The sequence below is a fragment of the Betta splendens genome, chromosome 14, assembly GCF_900634795.4.
Source record: "Betta splendens chromosome 14, fBetSpl5.4, whole genome shotgun sequence".
NCBI lineage: Eukaryota > Metazoa > Chordata > Actinopteri > Anabantiformes > Osphronemidae > Betta > Betta splendens.
Window position 1 is genome coordinate 13,453,113 of NC_040894.2, and position 21,057 is coordinate 13,474,169.

Genomic DNA, 21,057 nt, shown 5'->3' on the forward strand with positions numbered 1-21,057 from the left:
TAGTCGAACCTCGGATACAGGAGGAACAATGTGGTTTTCGGCCTGGTCGTGGAACGCTGGACCAGCTTTATACCCTCAGCCGGGTGCTTGAGGGTTTGTGGGAGTTTGCCCAACCAGTCTACATGTGCTTTGTGGATCTGGAGAAGGCATTCGACCGCGTCCCTCGTGACATCCTGTGGGGGGTGCTCCGGGAGTATGGAGTCCAGGGCCCTTTGCTAAGGGCTGTTCGGTCTCTGTACAACCGGAGCAGGAGCTTGGTTCGCATTGCCAGCAATAAGTCAGACCTGTTCCCGGTGCATGTTGGACTTCGGCAGGGCTGCCCTTTGTCACCGGTTCTGTTCATTATTTTTATGGACAGAATTTCTAGGCGCAGCCAGGGGCCGGAGGGGGTCTGGTTTGGGGACCACAGGATTGCATCTCTGCTTTTTGCAGATGATGTTGTCCTGTTGGCTTCATCAGGCCAGGACCTCCAGCGTGCGCTGGTGCGGTTTGCAGCTGAGTGTGAAGCGGCTGGGATGAGAATCAGTTCCTCCAAATCTGAGGCCATGGTTCTCGACCGGAAAAAGGTGGTTTGCTCTCTCCAGGTTGGAGAAGAGTTCCTGCCTCAAGTGGAGGAGTTTAAGTATCTTGGGGTCTTGTTCACGAGTGAGGGAAGGAGGGAGCGTGAGTTTGACAGACGGATCGGTGCGGCGGCTGCAGTAATGCGGTCGGTGTATCGGTCCGTCGTGGTGAAGAGGGAGCTGAGCCGAAAGGCAAAGCTCTCAATTTACCGGTCAATCTACGTTCCTACCCTCACCTATGGTCATGAGCTTTGGGTCATGACCGAAAGGGCAAGGTCACGGATACAAGCGGCTGAAATGAGCTTCCTCCGCAGGGTGGCTGGGCGCTCCCTTAGAGATAAGGTGAGGAGCTCTGTCACCCGGGAGGAGCTGCTCCTCCACATCGAGAGGAGCCAGCTGAGGTGGCTCGGGCATCTAGTTCGGATGCCTCCTGGACGCCTCCCTGGGGAGGTGTTCCGGGCATGTCCCACCGGTAGGAGGCCCCGAGGAAGACCTAGGACTCGCTGGAGAGACTACGTCTCTCGGCTGGCCTGGGAACGTCTTGGGGTCCCACCGGAAGAGCTGGAGGAAGTGTCCGGGGAGAGCAAAGTCTGGAACTCTCTGCTTAGACTGCTGCCCCCGCGACCCGGCCACGGATAAGCGGATGAAAATGGATGGATGGATGGATCTATATTGTAAAGGACAAAAATGAGGAGAGCCATATTTTCAGGATCCAGGATGCTACCACGGACCGAAAAAGTTGTGCATCATGACATAATAATGCCAGTGTCCCCCCCCGGGACAATATGGAGACTGACCCTACTGGTGACATGATCGTGATGACAAGCGAGGGATGTTCTAATGGTGCAGACAGCTTAGTTGTTGCTGATGTTTCACCTGTTCCAAGCACTTGCACTGACAGTTATGGTGTAGTGGTCGATGGTGTTTTAGAGAGGGCTGTTGTGACCAGAGCGGGTAGATTGAGCAGTTTCGACCAGAGCGGGTAGATTGTTGAAACCACATTTTTGTACAAGTTTGTACACAATTTGGGCAAATGGTTTGGATTTAATTAGTTTGCCAGAATATGGGGGATTATCTTAATTTGTGGATTTGAATTCTCTGCAGAATGTACTTTCAAGTCCAGGTGCCAAAATATTATGATCTAGCAGGTGATTAACTGCATGTCCTTACCTGTCCAGAGCCAAGTTCTGGACTGTCACCTGTCAGGTGCTGCTTGTTATGGAGGTGTGGTAGGTGCAAATGGAAGGAAATCTAAGTATAAATCCAGTTTCAGTGCAGTGACATACTATACAGAGTATGGTGGTGTATGCTGGTTTAGCTGTACATGCTGGTGCCAAGGTCATAGCTTTTTGTAACTTTTCTTTTTCTGTTTTCTGCCTCTTATTTATACATTCTCTATGTTTCTCTCATCCTCCTCGTCTGCCACTAATTTCCTTTTTTAATTCTTTTATTTGATTTGTGACACCCTGCTTCTGGAAACTCATTCATCAATTCACATTTCAAGACAGGTAATACTTTATCTTCTTAATACTTTACTAATTATAGATATTATAAATACTGCAATAACACGGCATGTGAAAGTGGTAACATGATCACTGGAAAGGTAAACATGAACAAAAACAAGAATCAACAATGACAAAGTCAAATTAAATAAATTGATCTCCGAATCACCCAATGAACAGCACAGATGCATGCTGAGTTCTAGCTCCTGTTGCTGCCACACTTTTCTGCAATGTTGCCCTTCTTTTCATCTGTTGTTGGTTTGAAAATGGTGACTCTGTAGTATTGCAGTTCCTTAATACTCTCCAAGATGTCATCCAAGGCTCTGAAAAAGAAACTTAAATATGTGATACCAAAACAGAGAATCTCTCAGGATAACACCTATGTCTGTCTGGCATCATTGTCTCTAGGAGTGAAAAGCGGAGGACTGATGAGTGAATAATATATATATTGATATTTCATTTGAAGATTAATGTCAAAATTTCATTTATAAATATGAAATTAAAAGAAAAATTTACTTCTTATGGTATACCTGTGGACAGCTTTTTTCTGAGGCGCCATTTTGTATTCTTCTGGAAACCACCGCCTGCATGTTTATAAAAAAATATATATATGTTTTGTATCAAATAAACAATTTGGGAGTGGACATTGTACAAGTGGAGCTAAAAAATAAATCCAATCCAACACCTTGATGGCTTACATCTCTGCAGCAGTAAATGTGACCAATCCTATTCCATTTCAGTTTTAGCATTTATTAATACAATTATACAACTGAAAGTGCCTGGTAGCTCAATGGGTAGAGAGTCGGCCTGGGAAGCAGACGGTCAGCAGTTCGATCCTTCCTGCTGTGTGTCCCCCCAAGGGATGGGTCAAATGCAGAAGACAAATTTCATTGGAATAAAATGGCATATGGGTAGAGTCACCGTAGGAAAATTGAAATGAGTTGGAAGCCAAATAGATCCATGACCATGACACTTCATACTAACTCATTGGCCTCCCATGTGTGGCCCCAATGGGATCTTGTATCTTATGTTATAATAACAACAAAGACGACTTATGTAAAGCTGACCTTGTGTGGCTTGGAAGTACCACAGTGAACCCTTCATTTCACCCAACTGACAGCTGGGATAGACGCCAACATGCCCATAACCCTTACTTTAAGTGGCTAAAAGTGAGTTTGTTGTGGTTTGCAGAGCAAGTCAAGTTTGTGCAGCAAAGAAAGCTATGCTTTAGATGTTCAAAACCTGGACACCACTCAAGGGTTTGAGAGGAGGAGTATCTGTGACACCTGTAAAGGAAAACACCCAACAGCCTTGCATGAAGACAGAGGTGCTAAGGAAGGAAAAAGAAAACAACACATCATAAAAGAAACTGAGAGCAAGAAGCGTCCCACAGAAAGGTCCGACCAAACATCAGAAAACCGTCAGATCAATGAGATGTCAAATAAGGTTGTATCCAATCGAGTGGTCCAAGATATGAGCAGTTACTTACACATCTACAGTTGTTCCAGTGTTGCTTTCAACAGTAAATAACATAGAAAATGAGGTCGTTGTATATGTTTTGCTCGGCAAACAAAGTGACACAACATTCATCTTACAAGAAAAGGCAGATGCTCTAGACACACCTAAAGAGCCCATTTAGTTAAAAATCTCTACTCTGTTATCCCACACAAGGACAAGGTCACTTGCAGCGTCCATCCGCTTCATTGAGAGAAACTTTTATGTGGACGATGGATTGATTAGTGTCTCCACAAACAAAGAAGCAGCTATGTTAGTAAGTGAGGCAAGACAGCTCTATGGTACAGGGAAGCTGCTAGAAATGTGTAGACTTTGCCAGTAATTTCCAGAACTTCCTGGACAATGGTTCCTCCTGGAAGTAAGGGGCGGGGCCAGGCCTTTAAATAGAGTGGCCAAACCCCATTGGAGGGGAGAGTACGTTTGATTCAGAGCAAGAAATGGTTTGGGTTTGGTTTTCACCTTTAAAAGGTTTTTCTTTTTCATTCTTTTTTTGCTTCACCTGTGTTTTTGTTTTGGTCACCTGTAAATACTGTACATGGATTTTGCACTGCACATTTTGAGCTCAATAAACATACCGTCTGCGAGCAAGCAATCATCCCTTTGTTGTTTTTGAACGGTTTTCCTACGTCTTGAGTGAGCAGACAGGGACGTCTGCTCACTCATCTTGGTGTTCCAGACATCTTGGTGTTCCAAAGAACACCATGATCGGCAAATTCATCACTAGTCCTCACAGATGAAAGCAGGTTCATGACTGAGTCTGGAGATGCCATTTAGAAGGTATTGCTGTAGACTGGCCCGCCCATTCCCCAGACCTGAATCTAATTGAGCACATCTGGGACATCATGTCTCGCTTCATCTATCAATGCCATGTTGCACCACAGACTGTCCAGGAGTTGGTGGATGCTTTAGTCCAGGTCAGAAGGAGAACCCTCAGGAGACCATCCACCACCGTTAATGAATTTGATTTCCATTGACAATTTCGAGATTCTGTTGTCAGCACATTCAATTATGAAAGTATTTTATAAGAATATTTCATTTATTTAGATCTAGGAGCAGTGTTATGTCTGAAGTCTGAAATATATAGGGTGAATAGGAAAGGGGCCAGTACAGTCCCCTGTGGGGCCCCTACACTGCAGGTCTGTGTCAGACACACAGTCCCTGGCCACACAGTACCTCACAAACATTGGCCTGTTTGTGAGGTATTCCATAATCCACTCTGTCAGATGCAAGTCCACACCAGCCTCCTCTAGTTTGTCTTTCAGAAGCACCGGCTGGATGGTGAACCACGACTTGTTGTTGGCGAAACACCGTTCCACCCTGGAGGGAACAGTGTTTTCACAGTAGAAGTTGATATAGTCCGCTACACAATCTGTGTTTATGCCCTCCCCATGTGGGTCGCAGAGCTCCGTTCACACAGTAGTGTTAAAACAGTCTCTGAGAGCCTCCTCACTCTCAGCCTGTTCACTATGTGGGACACCACCAGCTGCCTGTGTACTACAGGTTTATACACAGACAGGAGATGCAGCTCTGCCCAGGGATGGGAGGCATGATGTGCTGTAGACCTCTTTAGTGCTGGCATAGAATAGGTCCAGTATTTTATTGTCTCTTGTAGGGCAGGTGACATACTGGGTGTATGTGGGCAGAGCAGCTGAAGGGGGCACATGGTTGAAGTCCCCAGAAATCAGGAAGTGGTCCTGTAGATGCTGTGTTTGCAGCCTGCTGGTGACTGAGAGCAGGGTCTCAGAAGCTCTGTCAATGTTAGCGGAGGGTAGGACGTACACAGCCATTATTGTAACATGTGTAAACCGCCGGAGCAGATAGAATGGCCTCATATCTACTGCTAGCAGCTGTAGATATGATATGACTAAAAAACCCGGCCAGGCCCCTCTCATTCCTCTTACCGCTGTCCTCCGTCCTATCCGCTCGCAGCAGATGAAAATTGTCCAGTAACACAGTCGAGTCCGGGATGAGTAAAGTCGGCCAGGTCTCCGTGAACAGTAGGACGCTGCTTGTCCTGTACTCCAGCTGAGGCCATGTGAGCTCAGCGTGCTTGTCCATCTTGTTGGGAAGAGATCTCACGTTTCCCATGATGAAGGACGGGAGAGTGGGCGCTTTTTCATATCCCAGCATTGTAAAAACACAGTATCAAATAAGATGACTTTGAGAGACAATACACACACTCAATCACTGACCTGCAGAGTTCCTTTATAGTGCTGACGTCAATGATTCTGTAGTGAAAATGATGCATTAACTGTGGCATATACTTTTCCAGGAACCTTTTGTCTGCATGCACAGAGTTGCCTGAAATCAAAAAAAGTCAAATCATATCTCAACAGCTGATTTGTTTTCTGCAGTGTAACGGGGAAACCTACCAGCAAGGTGGCATTGTCCTGGTGGGGTGTGCTGCCTCACAAATGACAGGAACTCATATTGTGCATGCTCCAGTGTAATTTGACTGTCCTTTACAGCCTGGGTTAGTCCTGACTGAAATAAAGTAATGAATACATATTGTTACAGTCTAATTATTTAGCCCCCTAATGAATTACTAAGTTATTCAATAAAAATGTCCATATGCAAAGACTTAATAGTTTATTTGTCTAAAAATGTATATAAATTACACTGAATTTGAGAAAATAAAACATGAAAGTGGCTGAAGCCTTAAACCCATAAATAAATGTATCTGAAGAGAATTGGGAGTTGTTTAAACAGAGCTGAATAAGCTGAAGCAGGTGAATTTCACTGAGAAGAGTTAAAAAAGATTTGATCACCTGCACTCAATTCTACATTGATGAGGAAAGGGAACATGCAAGTCTTTGTACATGCCCCTAGGTTTTCTTAGCTCTGTTAGTTTAGCTCCGAGCTTAACGTAACTGTGGTCCGTTGAGGCAGTGGCGGACTCTAACAGAATTGGCAAATTCATCAGAAGGGCTGGTTGTTGAGAGGAGGGTGCGGGTCAAATGCCTTTTAATCGTGGACAAAATCTCCCACCTTCTACACAGTGTGCTGACTTGACAGACAGCATTAAAGAAATACTTCACCAATTTTCAATGAGGGTTGACCAAAATTATGTAGAGTTGTACTGAAGGAAGGGACACTGCGATCTCTATGCAAAGACATTATCATTCATTCCATTGTATCTATCCACCAGGGCAGCTAAAGGTCACGTCTAAAGGTGACATCTAGCAGCTCTCAGCCCACAGCAGAGAGCAGAGACCCAGAATCCAGCAGCAGAGCGCATCTGTTTTGAGAATGCATCTGTAGAACAAGAACTGGCAGCTGAAAGTCGAGCCTGCAGCAAATAGCCAGCTGCATTGTGTCTCTGCACGGTGCAATGTAATGTAACAAAGTAAGTAATTGATGTGTGTGCATAATATGTTTGTGTGTACATATTCAACAGGGAGACCATAAACCATGTTTTTCCTATCAAGGTAAGGCCACTTTAAAAATGTGGGGACATTTGGCAGGGCCCCACCACTCCAAAGGCTTTTTTGATGATCATTCTAACCTCAGCCCTAATATTACATCTTGGAGTTTTGATTCAGATTAAAGCAAAGGTTAGACATCTGCCTTTATTTGTGATGGTTAGGGTTAGGGTAAGGTGCTAGGGAAGGCATTATGTCAATGGTGAACCCCCACGTAGATGTGAAACACAACTTTGTGTGTGTGTGTGTGTGTGTGTGTGTGTGTGTGTGTGTGTGTGTGTGTGTGTCATACAGTATAAGTCATACCTGCCATCATTCTGTTATTGTTTCCTTTTAGTTCCTTTTCTATCTGTGATAGAAAAAAGTGATTTGAGTCTTGTACGTTCTGCCCTGGCTTCCATGTCCCGCTTTGTTTCTAAAACTTTGTCCTAGATTCTCCTTTAGTTATAATAGTATGTGTTAAGGTCACACTGAACCATCTCTTAGTTAACCTGCTATAAACAGAGGCTGCTGGGGGACATTGTTCATACGCAGAGCTCCTCTATTTTTGTATCCATTCATTCCATCCACTAACCTGCCATCATTATTCTACATGTAATTAACTTTGTCTCCCATAGTTGTCCTTCTCTCTCTGTCCTCATCTACAAGAATCATCAGACTCAGTTACTGATCCAAGCATCCAGCCTGTGTTCAGTCACTGGTCCAACCATCCTGCCTGTGTTCATTGGTCCAGCTGTAGGTACGTTTTTCTTCTCCACTATGTCAAAGTACAGTTAAAAAAATAAAGACACTACATTTTAGATTAACAATAGAAGCTATAAAAAATGTATGTGCAGTAAATGTGTTACCGCAGTTTCTGTACTTATTTCAGTTGCAACCTGTGAAAATCTGTCTCTAAAACCACAGCCATTTGTGTAAAATATTTTTTGGAAAGAATAACTAAAGGAAATGGAAAAATGATTGGAAGTTACATTTCTGTAACCTTGGGTGACGGGTCAACTGCAAAGATATTTTCCCGCATTGCTGGCCCATTTTCTGATTAGAAAATGGGCACAGAATCACAAACAGAATGTTTTGTCTGACAACATTATTGAATATGTATCTAAATTTCACATTTCACCGTGCTTTGCAAAATAGTACTGCTACTTGCCACACACAGTTTACCTTTCCATGATGCTCTTTACACCACTCTGACATGCCATCCAGCAACTCATCTGGTTGGTTAATTATCAAGTTGGGCCCCTGCCAGATGAAAACAGAATTCAGCAATAGAGATATAAAGATATAAGAGATACAGATATAGATAGAGAGAGAGCGATAGAGAGATAGATGCAATTGAGTTGATTTTAATATACCTCAGCCAAAATGTTGAGGTCAGAGTCTGTGATGATGCATGCCATTTCAATAATCTGGTCTCTCTCAATGTCCAAACCTGTCATCTTGAATATAAATGTATGTGTTAGTTTTACTAATGTTAGTTAGGCCATCAAAATGCATTCATTTCATTATGTACAATGACCACAGTAAATATTTAACACAATAAAAACTTAAATTATTTTGCAATTTACTGTAGGTGTAAGAATTACATAAATGCAGATTCTGAATCTAATATGTATACATATTGTTACTCACAATTTTTTGATGGAAGAGAAAATGTAACCAAATACAGGGTTCATTAAATGTCATCTGGAAAGTACACACCAAAGTAGCACCTGACACTGATGCCTAAATTTGTAGGTCAAAGAGCAGAGTGTTTAATTAAAAAGAAACTTTTTTTTAACAATAGTAGAAAAACACTTAAGGTAGTTTATACAAGCCAATGACAAGTAGTACACTGGAATATTTTTACTATGTTGTTTTTTTCATTTCCCTTTAGCCCGTGAGGCAAAACAGAATGTATGTTTTATTAAGTTAGGTAAAAGTGTGCAGCAATGGCTCAGGAGATAGAGCTGTCACAATCTTGGGATTGAATGGGTGAATAAGACTGTGTCAAAGTGCTTTAATAATAAGGTAGAAAAGAACTAGCACTATATAAATGCAGACCACCACCTAGCCTAATATTCCTTTTCACCTATTTGCATTATGTGGGTTATTTAAAAAGATTTCAGATTAGACTACTAATGTAATATTACTAACATAATTATTATATAAATATTAACTATTACACGGGGTGCCCTGTAGGACTAATAAACAAAAGGACTAATAAACAAATTAGAATAACAGTTTCACAAATTAAGTTATTAATGACAACTACTGTAACTGCTTGATCAATTAAATTTACATGAGCATTTGAAATCAATTGCCCTTATGACTATTTGGAATAACAGGCATGACAGAACACAAATACTAATCTAGCCAATTAATTTTCCCTCAAATCTGTCGCTGCTAACAGGTTACTTATCACAGGCTCTATTTCTATGACACCATAACAAACAAACAAAATTTTCAAACTTCAGATTTGTCATAAATTTCTGGAGTTTTAATTTTCTTCCAAATCTCACACACATATATCAAATCAAATATTTACTTTGGATCTTAACTTTGAGTCTACTGTGTTACCTTTGCCACCTTAAAAACTAATATTTTCTCTCTTTTCAATCCCCTCACCAAAACCAGTAAATGCAGATGTGTGGAACATTACCAGTACTGTAGGTATCTCTTACAAAAGTAATGGGATACTCTGGTCAGATCACTGTGGCAATGTATTTTCTCCATAATGCATGTATATGGCTGATCACACTCCATTCTCCAAGCCTTTTGAAATTACTATAGAAATAATTCATCAACAAATAGCTACTCAGCCCTAAGCCTTGTTGTGCCGGATGTTAAAATTTATGGAAAATGTATTGTTTCATGAATTAAAAGCTTGCTTGAGTAGGAGTTATTCAATTCAGTTTATATAGTTGTATTCTGATTTGTGTGAGGTCATATACTTTGTAAACCACTTTGGGAACTGTAAAGGTGGTTTTAATGTTTTGGCACCCTCAATGAAATCTAATATGACAGTCAAAAAATTACTAAGTTATTTACTAAAATAATGCACACAGGTGCGACTCCTCCTTCCCCTCCTTCAACATATAGAACAATTATCTCACTTGCCTCATTCATTCTGCTTTAAGAATATAATTATAAAGTGGCTATTGTCATATAATTTGTCTTTGCCGCGTGTTTCAAGCGCTAATAATGTGAATAAATCAGGTAACAATACAATTTTTCGTTCTACATTACAATTCTACATTTATTTCACTTGTGTTTTTAGAAAAGTTGCTAGCAGTTCTAGAAAGACTTTTTTAAACAACAATCAAGTTTTGAATAAATTTCTGGTTTAAATAATTTCACTGCGAGAACGTCCTGCGTTCAATTCCCGGAGACGAAGAGGGTGCATGTTCTCCCCGTGTTCGCGTGGGTTCTCTCTGGGTTCTCCGGTTTCCTCCCACAGTCCAAAAACATGCATTAGATTGATTAGACACTCTACATAGGTGTGAGTGGTTGTTTGTCTATGTGTTGCCCTGTAATGGACTGGCGACCTGTCCAGGGTATACCCTGCCTCTCGCCCATAGCCAGCTGGGATAGGCTCCAGCCCCCCGTGATCCCACGTACAGGATTAAGCTGAATAGAAGATAGATAGCTTACAACGAAGACTGCTTACCTCTTGTCTCTCTGTGGCAGAATCAAATTCATGTTGTACTAGTGTTATTGTCCAGTTCAGTTGTTAAACTATACATAGTTATTGCATAAACAAACGTCAATGCACATTTAAAATATCAAAGTAAATATCAAAGTACTGGACATACTGGGAGACCCAAACAGACACATTAACAGCTCCTCCAGTTCTAAAACTGGCAGACCTTGTTCAGTAGTAGTTTTGCACATTATACTATCCATTTATGTTTATATATGCACAGCTGTGTGCTGTATGTTTATATATGCATAGATGTATCCATCTGATTAAGCTTAAAGACACAGAACAGGTTGAAACAGACTGTCACCAGGTCAGAGTGGTGTGTTTGTCAGAGTGGAGAATAAGTTCTGACTTTTTGCTGTGGATGCGACAAATGTTATTCTACAGTCATGCATGTATTGTACGATCTTCAGAGTAATAATCTAAAGATCCTGGGTTGAGGCACAGTGGCTCATTTGGGGATGACCCACTAATGACCTTCTATAACACGTCCAGTGCACATAACTGTGGTCACAAGGTCAAATATTGTAGTGGCCATTTACCACATCCATAACCTTAAGGGCCACTTAGCTTGCTAGGTGTTAAGTTTTTATGTGTTGTCAAAATACGTATTGACTTTTGTGCAGCTTCACCTGAGAAGCAGATCCAAAGACAACCCTTATGGTTGAAAAGAAAATTTATGGTCCATGACAGCTCGGTCCAATACAGATTGCTATCCAATACACTGCTAGATGCTTTCTGCTACAAGCTGTTACATGTTTCAGGTTTCATATCCAATTAGCGTACAGTGATAAACTTATATCAAAACACATGGATTTATGCGTTTATATGCACAGCTGTATCCATTTGAAAACACAGATGTTCAGGTGGGTGAACAGGTTTAAACAGACTGTCACCAGGTCAGACCACAGGGGTCAATAGAAGAAGTACGGCCTCCTTTCGTGTAACCTGCACCTGACAAGACTCATGCAGCATGCTGCATACATGGGGCCTCCATGATGCCTAAATGAAAGTAAGAAAATAATAAGGTAAATACTGTACTAATCTGTGTACACAATATGATTGATTTAACTGAGGTCAATCTGATTGGCTATTAACTGTAGAGAATCCCTCCATGAATAAATATTCTATATGTATGTTTTGGGGAAACTTGAAATTTGACTTGATTGCTACAGTATTGGTTTAATTATTTTTTTCTTGTCAAAGCAGTGACAAGAAAAGTTTGATCCTTCAGGGAATGAAGGATCAAATTGATAATTTGCTTGATGTCATCCAGGGCTTGGATAATTTAGTGAGGCACATTCAGAGCTTATCAGATGCCGGGTCATGAAGGAAACAAAGTCTGGGGAACTCAAACTCTTGACATATTTACTTTGTAAAGATATAATTAGTTTTTTTTTGCTGTTGTTTTCCCATGAAAATTGATGCTTTATGTTGCATATAAATTTACAACTAAAACAATTAGTAACAACAATTATTATTAGCCACGAGTTAAAGCATATTGACCTCAATGAGATTAGTCCTATTATGTTAAACCATCAAAGGAAAGCACCACTTACACCACACAGGTTAGTACAGTATTTATCTATTTCTTTTCTTACTTTCACTTAGGCTTCATCGACGGCTCCATGTGTGCAGCAAGCTGCAGGACTATTGTTGGGTACAAAGTGTGCACTGAGCTGTGGCAGAATGGGTCAATGCTGTGCCTGAAATGAATAGAGGAGCCTATGTACACAGGTTTTAGGGCTATGATTATGAAAAAAATGCCACTTTATTTATTGTGTGATTGCTCCTGTTTATGCAATTTGTAAATTAGTTTTTCATTGTCATACAGTACCATCATCTGTTTTTTTTAATAAATGTTTTTTTGTATTCAGAAAAAAACAAAAAGGCCGTTGTTTGGAACTGTGTATTTCATGGCTAACAATGCTGGACAGCTAACACACTCACAGGACCCTTACAACCATCAGCCTCTCTCCCAGTGCTCTACTTCACTAAGGTGTTGTTTTACTTGGACCATGCCTCTATCAGACCACAACAGCCACAGGACAACATTCCTATGAATTATAAGCTTAGTGTCATGGTTTTGCTCATTTACAGTGTGTGCAGACATAGTTGTCACGTCTTGACTGACTTGTGACGGGAATATTTGTATAGGCCACTGGGCCTCAACCAAAGAGCTTTAATTACTCTGGGGATTGTTCCTGTTCACCCACCTGGTCATCTGTCTCCCATCTCTAATCCAGTACAGTACTTTCGAATTGTAACGAGACAACCCCCCCGCCACAAACACACACACACACACACACACACACTATAACGTTTGCTCTGACGGTACGTACGCACGTTAGACGCCAGGCGCGCGGCTTAAAAAAGTGAGACTCTTATTTTGAAATAGAGTACAACGACGACAGTAAGCCGGTGCTCAAGAGCAAATTAAGTAACGGATTTATATTTTCCTTTCCAGACCATATCGACTGAAATCAAGCAATTTATTGGTTCATTTGTCCAGAATATGAAATACAAAACACACCGGTTTGAAGCCGTCCGAGAAAATGAGAAAACAACTTGTTTTCTCGTTTTCCAAGCTTTTGTTTTGGTGGGGAAATCAAACTGTTAAAATGTAAATGGACCCGCTACACAACTACAAACTTAAGCTTTACCTCCATGTCCACCCAAATCATTCTGTGGGACAACGCGTCAGACGACATACTGAATAATCTTCTCCGCACGTGAATTTCAAAATCAAGAAGATTACTTCTCTCCGCGTGCTGTAAGTCGAAACGTCCAACTCGACCACTTCCGCTCGACACAGCGTCGATCTTGCGAAACGGAAGTGATGCAGAGTGGCGTCTCGAGCGCGTATCAAATCACGTGACTACGTTGAGCGAGAGGCGTCGAGACGTCACGTGACTACCCAGCTGCTTACCACTACTGCAGTTTGAACGGACTGGTTGTTTCAAAATGACAAAGCTTTATAAACATGGCAAGCGAACTTAACATCTATAAAGATAGACATGTTTCGCATTACATACATCTGTCATCAAAAACTACAACTACAACTACATTTTGACACAATTTCAATAAAAATATCTTTATTAGTCAGCCATCATTGCCATACCAACAGCAGATTACCTTTTGTACCCGAAGCCTTTTTTCTGAGGTTTTTCTGAAAAATGGGCAGGCTACATTTAAGTGAATTTATCTCTGTAACCACAAAGTCTATTTGACTGAAAATAGATGTTGTCATAATGTAGAGGACACTTGTGAGATGTGATATAATTAGTGTAGGCATTAGGGTTAGTGTAAGTGTTACTGATGCGATGCTTATAGAAAAGTAAAATGTTTTAGTAATGTCTAAAGAGAAATTCACGTTTAGACTACTCATACAAGGTAGGTGGTGGAAAATAAAAAGATCCTCTGCAGGCACTTATCTGCTCTGTACATACAGCAACACCTGGATGTTGCGTGAAGGATCATCTTTTTTTTTTGTTGTGTCCAGCAGTTTAGCAAGCAGCATATATTACGCTGAATGCCATATTGTGATGGACAGCTTTGCTTTAACAAGAAGAGTATATATAGAATATATATACTCTTCCTGATTTATGGTTTATTTAATGGTTTATTTAGCTGATCAAAAAATGTGTGATGTTGCTGTGTTGGTGGACAGGTTAAGTCGGTTCTGCTTTATGGTGTGTATGCGGGAGGGTGGGGGGATAAGGGGTGCAACCAGCTGCTGAAACCAAGCAAATCTGTTAAGTAAACAATCGGAGCAAAGTAAATAAGAAGCAGGGATGTACCTTAGGCTAACACATTCATAACTAAACAAGTGTTGTACTGTGGTTTACCTTGGAGATTAATACTAATACCAATAATAGTGTTAAGATATGTGCACATACTCATACAAACATATACATATACATATCATATACATACACATGTGCATTGTTGTACATATCCCATACTACTTAATAAAAGTCATGACATAGAACACCACAATTTCCATATTCACACATTATTGATATTGGTAGTGATAAGTATCAGTAATACGTACAGTTGGATTTGGAAAGTGTCCCACTACAAGGTTAAGGCTGTAGCTTAATATTATTCACCCAAAGGGTGAGGCAAATGTTGGTGCATGAACAATGCCACTTGTGGAAGCCAGGGTGATGTGAGGGGCTCGGCCACTACGCCCATCCAACAAGCAGAGGAAAGAATCCTAGCAGCTAGGGAGCCCACACACCTTCAGTTCCAGGAGGGCAGGTGTTGCAACCCAAGCCGCCCACACAGAGCCCCCCAGGCAGAGCTGCAGCAGCCACAGAGACAGCACCCGAGGTCAGAGTGGGCCACCGTGGGTCAACGCTGTCCGCCCCATGAGAACCAGGGGCTAACACTTCCCCCGGTAGGAGGGTTGGTCTGAAAGAGTGGAGCCCGAGGACTAGGAGTGTCAGGTTTTGGCAGAGCTCGGACCCATATGCACAGCACAGAGACCACAGGCAGATAATAGAGTTTAACAGTTTAATTCAGTATTCGATATCACAGACGGTCCGGGTCATACACAGTAGATCGCGGGGCTTCGGTACAGATGGGGCAGGCTGGTTCAGATCCAAGGACAGGCAGAGTTTCGGTAACGGGAGGACACAGATTACAGTACCGTTTAGGAGCAGGCTGTCTCGTAGTCGGGCGGTCAGGTTCGGTGTTCTAGAGCTTTCCAAGCAACAGTACAGATCAGGAGCAGGCGAGAGTCAGGAGTCAGGAAACAAACAGGATCAAGAAACGCGTGGGCAGGATTGCTAAGTGCTGGAAAGTGATGTCTAGCATACAACGATCTGGCAAGGTGTTCTGGGACTGGTGGTGCTTAAGTATACGGTGAGTGATTACTGATACGGAGCAGGTGTGACTAATGAGGACCGGAAGTAAGGCTGGAACTAATGAGAAGTGACAGGAAACTGGAACTGCTATGCAATAAATCAGGATGTGATTCTCAGACGTGACAAGGAGATGCCCCGGCGCCCAGAGTGGGGCCCACCCCCAGTCCACCACCCCTACACGAACAGAGCGGGGCCCACCCCATCGGCCCGACCTCATCCTCTGGCACCACACCGGCCTGCAGCACAAGGCCAGCAATTGGTGGGGTCAGCAGAAAAGAGACCACCCAGGCAGACGATCATCGTACCCCGGGCGGAAAACCGGACCCCCCACACTCCAACCGCACCACACGCATACAAACTCACACAAACACAGATGCATACACCCACCCACACGTACAACTCACATCATCACATAAACACACACACACCATAAACTCTCTCACAACAAACTAGTCAATCATACGTGAACCAATGCACTCTCAGATACATTCTCGCACCCACACCATTCGCTTGGTCACATTCGTGGGGAGGGTAGGTCTCCGGCTTGCCGTCCATGTGGCCCCAGGCAGGGACCGCAGCTCCTCCTGAGCCCCGCCCAACTCCCCCAACCCGGGGGAAGCAGAGGGCAGTGGAAAAGGCACCACAGAACCCTGCAACCCAGCTTGGACGTGAGTGTCTGGAACTAAAGTGTACTGAAGGTGGGTGACACCTCCAGGAGCATGACCGCTGGCTGACGGTGTGTCCCCCGGACAGTGCCCCCCCTCACCCTAAATGTCTTTTTGCAGTTAAAACTGGGTGGTGATCTCTCCACCCAGTTTTAAATGTTCTGTTCTAAATGTATGTGTATGTGGCTAAGTATGAGGAACTTTGGGAGATTGTCAATTCTCCGAGGGGTCCAGCAGACATCAATATGAAGGCTCCGTCCACTGGCCCCCCCGGAAGGAGCCCCCAGATTCCTGGACGAGTGTGTATGACTAATGTAATTAAAACTGCAGAGCATCCCACATGGGAGGAACGGAACCACTTCCTGGTAGCCCCGGTCCCTCCATCAGCAGGACGTCCCTTGTGGAGAAATGTAGTTGGGAAGCAGAGCACCAGGGTCCGCAGAGCCAGGTTCCCAACTGGCAAACAGGCAAGCACCCTCGGAGGGACTCCCCGGACGCAGGTCACCCAGGTCTCCACCCCCAGGTCCGCCCCCCGCACACCGGCAGGGAGGCCCGCCTCCGTTCCCCGGAGACAGGCACACGCCAACCCTCAAAATGGCCCTACTCCGGCACAGGACCGCCAGTCTCAGCAGCCACCACACCCCCGCCGCAGGGGACCCATGCGGCCAGCCCAGAATCCACCAGTTCTGTTGTCCTGGTTCCTTAGGTAGGCAGACACCCCCAACCACCAGTCACCCCCCACCACTGTGCCAGACATGATGCAGCACCCGAGCCCCACGCATCCTTACCTGGAAATGGAATCAATCAGAGTATAGTTTTTGGTCATTCATTTGATGAAGCAGACAATGTGTCTAAGATGGTGTATTCTAACAAGCTGTTCAGGTACTAAGTAATGCTTAATTTTTTTTAGTTTTCCAGTTCATAAGGATGATTTTCTTTGCCACACAGAGGGCAGAAAGAAAGAAGAAAAATATGTAATTCAATTTTCATTTTATACATGAATAATGAATTGCACTTCATGCACGGACCGGTGCCGAATGTAAAAGGAGCATCTAAAACTAGTTATCTCACATTTAACTAAATGACACAACATGTTTTCTCACATTTAGTTAAATGTGCAAAAGTCTAAATGTAAATGTTAAATGTAAACGTTAAATGTTAAATGATCGCAGAGTGTAAGACTAAATATTTATAAATGTGCAAGTAGACTCGACCCCTACCCTCAAACAGCGCTTGTCTCAGATAAGAGACGCGAACTCAAACACCTCAAACAGTGCGCAAACCCCGCCCATATCTGACCTGGAAGCTTTTGTTTATAGCGTGGACGTAACTTCGGCTAGCTAGTAAAGTTAGCTAACTAATTCACCACCGGCGCCACATGCATGTCTCATGCAGCCCTAAGTGGGGTTGCATAGTTTATTTGACTCCTTATATCTAGCATTTTTCAGCTTTCACCAGTGCATCAATACCAAGCGTCAACTTCAGGATGTAATTCAAGCTTTGTTTTATTCATGCTCATTACAGAGAAAACTTGCTCACAAAGATATGTGGTTCCAAACAAACATAACAGTTTTGCAGCGAGGGCTGTCACGTTGGGGTAACCTGGCAAGAAGTTCTGATAAAACATGTTCAAGCCAGCTGCGGCAAATGTGCCCAACATTTGTCTTTCTTCAGTTCACCAAAGACCTGAAAGTGTTGCTCAAACTCCCGTAACAGTCCCGTTATTTTACCTTACATCTGCCACATGTTGGGTCGTGCACACAGGGGAATTGAGCTGCATCACCACCTGCGAGTTGCCACAACGACAGCTTCAACGTGAAAGAATGTTTGCTATCAAAATAATGCGTGTGCCATCTGTAGCCAGGCTGACAGGGCGGGACCAGTCGACCCCAACCATGTCCAGGAGTGTGGTGAAAATCAAATGCTGTTGTTGCATCTGTTATTGGCACCAACTTCACAAGCTCTTTGGTGACGGTCAACGTGCCATGAACTCTGTGGATGAAAATGACCAGTTGTGCTACATCTGTAATGTCAGTGCTTTCATCAACTGCAACTAAAAACTAAATAACTTTACACTCCAGTAGGGCCGAGCGCAAATTGCAAAATCGGCTACCACTACATTCCGTGGCACATGCCATCGAATCTACAGCCTCTATGGCACATGCCATGGCCTCTCTGGAACATGCCACGGGTCTACGGCATATGCCACGACATTAATGGAACATGCCACGGCATTAATGGAACATGCCACGGCATCTACAGAACATGCCAAGGTAAATATGGCATAGATGCCATGGCATATAATTATATTATTATATCATTATTATTATTATTATTATTAGCCAGGACTTCTGGGTTGCTGAGCATTGTAGGGGATGTTGTTTTGGAGTGAGTTATGGAGCATCGTGAGGTTAGTTTAGATGACCCTCGTTGTACTGCGTTACTGGTTCCAAATTAAAACTGGCAGTCGGAGTGAAAACAGGATAATTTGTTTTCTGTTTCTCCCTCTTTACTGCTATGAGGTACTTGGGGTGTACTTGAGGTCGTCTGGTGTATGGGACACAGATACTCTCACCGATAGGGCTCAGGGGCCTGTGTCTCTGAGTTGACTTACACTGAGTTTAAAACCTGGAGTTTTTGGTTTCAGAACAGCTGAGAATAGTTGATTTAAGCAACTCCGAGTTGATTGACTCAGAGTTAAGCGCATGCACCACGACTATAAAAAGCCCTGATCAATGGAGTGAACCCATGACGAGTCATCATGGCAACGGGACAACAAAAGAGGTCCGGAAATGGATATGATACCTCAAGTATATAGCAACTAAGAGCCTATATTTCGTAGAAAAAGCAACACGGTTGCAGCAGCGAAAGAGAAAGAATTAGCTTGGAAGAAAATAGCTGTCTGAGTCAATGCATAAGTTTACATTTTAATCATACAGTGTCGGTGTAACACTTGACTTCAACAGAAAGAAGGCAGAGGTGTCGTGTATTTCTATTCTCTTCAACCACGACAGAGATTTCACAAGAACTCAACTTTGAAGTTTAAATCAATAGCATACAAATTTATTATACATGACAAATTAAAACAATCATATAATGATTACAAAAGAGTAATAACAAGAGAGGCAGAGACCGAATTCACCTGCTTGTTCCTCTGCAGAGAGAACCGAGAGGTGCGCTGTGTGCTACCAGCGGACCCTCTGCGAAGCACTCTGAAAACCCCAGCCTGTGAAGGCCTGCTTATAACCACCACCTAAAGTCTTTCCACATGTCCAAATAAGGCTACTTGGAAAGTCCTGGCGCTGGGCCGTGTTATCTGTCCGGCTCCCAGATCCATCTCGCCCAGCTTCAACCTCTCAGTTCCTTTCCCAGGTCGGCGTGACATTTTGAATAACTCAGATAACCATTGTTAGACAACAGATTCTGCGAACATAGACTCTGTGAACCCAGTTTAAGCAAACTCTCTAACCCCAGTTACTGAGGACACACGAACCCATCTACTCTACGTTTTTCTCTCATAAGCAATGATCAATTTTACTACTAAAAGTAAATGTAAATGATAAATATACTACAGAGGTTAGAACAACTGGTGAAGGACCTGCACCTCCACCACTGACACATGCAGAGGAGATGGCCCTCAGCATGAACACTGGAAAGCGGGGGCGGAAGGAGGGAGTTCATCAGAACCAGTCACTCCCCAGGACACAAGGGTATTTGTAAAATGTAAGAGGCTGTTATGGGAAAAAATGTTTCTTCCTTATTTCTATGCAGTTTTTATATCATTTTTGACTTATGTTGTGCAATTAATATTGAGTGTTTTGTCTTACTGTATGTATTTGACATGTCACCTGGATTGTTCAATGGTTGTCTCTGCCTGATAGACTCTAGCTCCCAAACCCAAGGCCGGGGAGTTGTGTCTCTCTATCTGTTGAGACTTAGTGCATCTTCCTCTCTGATAGTTAGACGTCAGCCATGCAGGTGTGAGAATATAAACATCTTCACACACACATCGACAGGGAAGAGATGGTGCATGCAGTCTGATTGGGCTACACAGACATTCCACCCTAGTCGGACAGAGGGGTTAAAAGGCAGCAGCAACTTGAGGATCGTGGGCTCTTTGCATCACACCTTTGTGGTGTATGCACTGATCTCCCCAGCTGGTTTTTGGTTTGTTGATGTGCACGATCAAAATCCATGGTTTTGATTTGCTTTCCCCATTATTTTTATTTTCCTTTATTTTTATAATAAATCTCACAAAAGACAACTCTCTCATCTGCTTCTTTATGGGAAATTTCCACCACAGGGGCCTAACTATATATTGGATTTTTTACATAGGCTACTTTAAATATATCCATTTCTTAGAGTCTGGGTTGGGTTCTTTGTTGGTCTTGGTCTGTTGATCTCACAGATCCTGGTGATCATGTCACAACAGAAGCCCAGGCTGTTGTAAGTATACTACTAAATAAAGCTCAAATTATGATAAGTAGTATAATAAAGTGTAATATTAATACAGTTTATACACATCACTTGGTTTCTGATGTTTGTGTTGCATAGCCCAAATAATATAACTTATACTGACATTATTATCTCCCTTCTGTCCCAGAGCGTGGAAGAACAGCAGGAGGAGGGTCCGTCACATTCTGCTGCAGATGCACACAGTACAGTGTTCAGTAAATGCCAGCTTTCAGTTCTGTAAGAGTAATGAGGAACTATGTCATGTAACTCTAAATATTCTGTGGGAGGGAGGGTGGGAAAGCTGCTGCTGTCCAGTGTTCATGCTGAGGGCCATCTCCTCTGCATGAGTCAGTGGTGGTGGTGCAGGTCTTCCATCAGCCTCTGC

The 21,057-nt window shown here is 43.0% G+C and overlaps 1 protein-coding gene across 6 annotated transcripts; it reads right to left on the reverse strand.

Moving 5' to 3' along the window:
- Positions 1-2,072: 2,072 nt before the first annotated feature.
- Positions 2,073-13,512, reverse strand: smfn (small fragment nuclease). 6 transcript variants are annotated; one of them, XM_055514707.1, is made up of 9 exons: positions 13,345-13,479; positions 12,283-12,387; positions 8,355-8,438; positions 8,164-8,241; positions 5,950-6,061; positions 5,770-5,878; positions 5,479-5,635; positions 2,579-2,646; positions 2,073-2,385 (listed from the first exon to the last, which is right to left on the reverse strand). In XM_055514707.1, exons 3-9 carry the CDS (start codon positions 8,436-8,438, stop codon positions 2,262-2,264), a joined length of 732 nt encoding a protein of 243 aa, XP_055370682.1. In that variant the 5' UTR covers positions 12,283-12,387; positions 13,345-13,479; the 3' UTR covers positions 2,073-2,261. The 6 variants fall into 6 exon arrangements, with proteins under 6 accessions (XP_055370682.1, XP_029029688.2, XP_055370681.1 ...); XM_029173855.3 differs by lacking the exons at positions 12,283-12,387; positions 13,345-13,479 and adding an exon at positions 12,898-13,338; XM_055514706.1 differs by lacking the exons at positions 12,283-12,387; positions 13,345-13,479 and adding an exon at positions 8,632-8,770.
- Between the last annotated feature and the right edge of the window lie 7,545 nt (positions 13,513-21,057).